The 4724-nt window shown below is 41.6% G+C and overlaps 1 protein-coding gene across 1 annotated transcript; it reads left to right on the plus strand.

Moving 5' to 3' along the window:
- Positions 1-3340: 3340 nt before the first annotated feature.
- Positions 3341-4270, plus strand: LOC132654004 (vomeronasal type-1 receptor 44-like). Its single transcript, XM_060383311.1, has one exon. It carries the CDS (start codon positions 3341-3343, stop codon positions 4268-4270), a length of 930 nt encoding a protein of 309 aa, XP_060239294.1.
- The last annotated feature ends 454 nt before the right edge of the window (positions 4271-4724 follow it).

Here is a 4724-nt window from a genome sequence, read left to right on the forward strand (position 1 = left end):
GAAGCAACTGTGAACTTTCTCCTCCACACTAACAAGGTTCTGCAGTGATTTCAAAACAATGATCTCCTGAAGACATAATGCCATGAATATGGCTAAAGATTCCTGGCTCCTGAGAAGGCCTGGCTTCCCTAAGTGATTTACGTTTTGCAGGGATGTAGTTAATGAAGTCAACCTAAAAATAGCACAGCCTGCACCCAACTGTACAGAGGTTGACAACCCTCTCCCTGGTTTGACAATGTGATATCTTTATAAGAATCAATTCCTCACCCTCTTCTTCTCCCTCTCCTTTTCCCTCCTCTTTCTCTTCTCCCCTCTCTCTCATGTTTGTGTGTGTATGTATTTATGTGTTCCTTTGTATTCATGTGAACATAGAAGACTTGCATTTCATGAAAATGGTGGTTATAAACATAGATTGGGATTATATTGTTGGTAGCTGCTAGTGAATGCATACATTTCAGATTTTTTAAACTCTTAAAACTTTACAAATGTCTACTTTATCCTCTATGAAATGTGTCTATCAAACCCATGGCTACCATTATGGGTGCACACAGGTCAAAAGCTGACGTTCAGGTTGAGCGACTGTGAGCACCACAGCTCTTTGTCCTAAAGGCTTGATTACTGTTTATTTTTCTGGGGTCATCATGGCACAGACTCAACCATATTGGCTGTGTGCCATAAACTCTTAGTCTATGTCACCTGTTGATGAAACTGAATTTCCTCTGCTCTTCTTCCTTCTCTTTCCTGGTTCTTCCTTCTCCACTGACTGCTCTTCATTGAGACTGTCTTCGGGAAGGAGCAAGGGCATTATGAGGAACTCCATAGGTTCACAGGAAGAAAAATCTGAAGAGCTTAATCATGACTTTCTGGGCCTGGTGGCCACTAATCTTTTGAAGAACTAGCTTTTTGTGTCGCTATTATAGAATTTTTATGTGAGGAAACTCAAATTATTAATTGTGTTTATCAAGTATTTATTTTCAGCTCTGAATTATTCATTCTTATCAAGTATTTATGAATTTTAACATTTTCCCTCTTCCCTCATTTTATAAATACTTCTTTGAATTTTTAAGCTTATAATATAATGATGTAATATGTCCGTTCCCATTCCTCCCTCAAAACCCATCCAAATATCATTCCCATGCTGTCCCTCATCCTCATGGCCTCTTTTTCTTTAATTGTTATTATATACATATATAGTCTCAGAGGCATCACTGCGACCTGCTCAGTCTGTATAATGTTACTTGTTTGCCTGTTTTCAGGGCTGATAATTTGGTTTTGGACTACCAGTTTGTGTGCTCTTCCCTGGAGAGGACTGTTGCTCCGGCTCTTGGCATTCCTTAGTCTCCTGTAGTTCTTTGAGAAGGGCTGAGCAGTGGTTTTCCTGTACCTTGGCATGTCTAAGTGTTGTTGTCCTTGTTTAGCTCAGGTTTAAGCAGTCATGTGCGTAAGGTTATTGCTGTAGCTCCTTAACACTACTGGGAGACACAATCTCACAGTGAATTCCCTAATCCCCTGCTTTCAATCTCTCCATGCCATCTTCAGAAGCAATGTTCTCTGAGCCTTGCTTGCAGTTCTTTGGTAGATGGGTCCACCGAGCCTGGGATCCACAACTCTACATCTTGATCAGTTGTGGTTTTCTGTACTGATCTCCTTCTGCTCAAAGAGAAGTTTTCATGTTGAGAGGTGAGCGTTACACTCATCTGTGGATATAAGAACAAATACTTAGAACATTTAAAACATTTTTGCTTCTTGTCAGTATACTGTATTACAGTGCAATATGGTGAGAAAAATTATGAAGTCATTTCATCTCACACCCTTGATTTTCAGTTGATAATTCTTTACTGTGTATCTGGGAAACTTTTTACAACATTATATACTTCATGTGTATTCAAAATTCATTAGAGGAAATGATGATCTCTACATAAAACACACACTGAATTTCCTACATTCCTGAAGTCTGGAGAAGTCCCCTACACCTTGAAGGTAAGGAGACTTAAGACTCCTGTGGAGCCCATCCCTCAAGACTGGGTGGACACTTTCATTTAATTATGACCTTAGAATGGATGGCCCTGAGCTTATTATAATTGTAGTTTTGTTTAGTACCCTAATTTTACCTGTCAAAAGAGGAAAAAATAAGGAGTATGCTCACCCTGAACTTACCCCGATATTGGATGCTCAGGCTCTCTTCACAGAGGCATCATGGCTGGAGATTAAAGTCATAGGTTGGAGGCAGAGTCACTTAAGAGAGTTCAGAGAAAAACCAGGATTTCTCTGGAAACAGAACTTGTCTCCATCATTCTATCCTTTTTGTCATTTTTTTCTTTTCTGCTTCATGCAGGGAAGGAGCTGATCTGTCATTCACAGAGCTGCATTCTGTCTCCCAGGACACTGCATGAGAAAACCAGCAGCTGACATGTACAGAGATCACTTTGTGCCTGAAACAGTTCCATGCTTGGTGTGTAGGTAGAATCCTCACACCTAGGGGCTTCTTGACTGTGCATATGTTCCAGAGTTGCTGACTGGAGCTCATCTTCTGAGTGCTTATGGTCACACTCTGAAGAAATGGCAGATAGTCGGCAGGATTTGATTCAGAGTCCAAACTGGTAATTATTTGTTCTGGAGATTAATTAAGAACATTTGGCCTGGCCGGGCAGTGGTGGTGCATGTTTTCAATCCCAGCACTCAGGAGGCAAAGGCAGGAGGATCTCTGAGTTCTAGGTCAGTGTTGTCTACAGAGTGAGTTCCAGGACAGCCAGGACTACATAGAGAAACCCTGACTTGAAAAACCGAGAGAGAGAGAGAAAACGAGGAGGAGGAGGCAGTGGTAAGAGGGGCAGGGAGGTGGAGAGAGACAGACAGAAAGAGACATAGAGAATGAATGATTAATGACTGAATGAAAAAGAGAGTGAATGACTACTTGGCCAGCAATGAAGAGGGCAGTGAGATAAATGACCCTGTGCACGTGGGTCTGACAATCAAGTGAGATGCAGCTATTACCCCTGAATAAACCAAACATGTGGATCAGGAGAGGTTAATTTTTTATAACTTGTGGAAATGTTTAATGTACAAGAAAGTTTGTATTTTGAGACAGGCCTACAATGGTCTGCACAGTTCAGTTTTGCATGGGAAGCATCAGGACAGTGGGGACAATGGGTACTATGGGGATGGCCTCAAGGAAGTCTGAGCTGGAGCTGAGTTCTTTTTGGATGAGGTGGAATTGGGATGAATTGATATCTTGTTGCCATCTCAGTGTTGGGGGGTAATGCTTCATTACCAGTATTTGGAATGAAGAGTTTTCTCTTTTCTCCTCAGATTTTTGGTACTTCAAATACACACACATACAATGAATAAAGCCAGCATACTCCACACTAACACAAACATTAAAATCACCTTGTTCTCTGAAATGAGTGTTGGGATCTCAGCCAACAGCATCCTTTTCGTCTTCCATCTCTGTATGCTCATTGGTGCGCACAGGCCTAAGCTCATTGATCTCGCCATTGGTTTCTTGGCCCTGACCCAACTACTGATGCTGCTAACTATGGGACTCATAGCTGCAGACATGTTTATGTCTCAGGGGAGGTGGGACCCCACCACATGCCAATCCCTTATCTATCTGCACAGGTTCTTGAGGGGCCTCTCCCTTTGTGCTGCCTGTCTGCTGAATGTCCTCTGGACCATCATCCTCAGCCCTAGAAGCTGCTGCTTAGACAAGTTTAAACATAAATTTCCCCATGACATCTCCTGCGCCCTTTTTCTTTGTGTTCTCTACATGTCTTTTAGCAGTTACCTCCTGGTATCAATAAGTGCCATCCCCAATTCGACCTCAGATAATTTTATGTATGTTACTCAGTCTTGCTCACTTCTCCCAATGAGTTACTCCAGACAAAACATATTTTCCACACTGGTGGTCTTCAGGGAAGCCTTTCTTATCAGTCTCATGGTGTTCTCCAGCGGGTACATGGTGACTCTTTTATACAGACACATGAAGCAGGCCCGGCATCTTCACAGCACCAAACTTTCTCCAAAAGCATCCCCAGAGCAAAGGGCCACCAGGACCATCCTGGTGCTCATGAGCTTCTTTGTGGTTCTCTACATTTTGGACAGTGTTATCTTCCACACAAGAATGAAGTTCAAAGATGGCTCTCTGTTTTACTATATCCAGATTCTTGTGTCCCATGGCTATGCCACAGTCAGTCCTCTTGTGTTTATTTGCACTGAAAAGCGTATAACTAAATTTTTAAGGTCACTGTGGGACAGGAAATTAAATATCTGATTAATCAATGATGGGTAAAATTGTACACTCCTTAATACAATCCAATATGTTGCCATCATATCATGACATAGTAGGAACATTCTGTGGCTTAAACTGATATGTGAAAACATCCTTTTAACATTCCATGTGTTTACTCTGTGTGTGGATGGCAAGTATATAAAACAATATTAAACTGCATTCCCACTCAGATATCACATGAAGTTTATCTTTCTCAATGGGTTTTCAAAGGAGGTCTGTGAAATGACTCTCATCTGTCTTTTTTAGCACATTACTTTTTATTTATTTATTTATTTATTTTGGAATTTGTGGCAGGGTTTCTCCATGTAGCCCTGGCTCTCCTGGGCTTGCTTTGTAGATCAGGCTGACCTCATACTCACAGAGATCTACCTGTTTCTGCCTCCCTGAGTGCCGGGATCAAAGGCATGTGCCATCATGCCCAGATTACTTTTAATTT

This window comes from Meriones unguiculatus, chromosome 5 (assembly GCF_030254825.1).
Source record: "Meriones unguiculatus strain TT.TT164.6M chromosome 5, Bangor_MerUng_6.1, whole genome shotgun sequence".
NCBI classification, from domain to species: Eukaryota; Metazoa; Chordata; class Mammalia; order Rodentia; family Muridae; genus Meriones; species Meriones unguiculatus.

What these genes read in the sequence shown, in the direction of transcription:
- LOC132654004 (XM_060383311.1), top strand. Translation starts at nt 3,341, where the DNA reads ATGAATAAAGCCAGCATACTCCACACTAACACAAACATTAAAATCACC.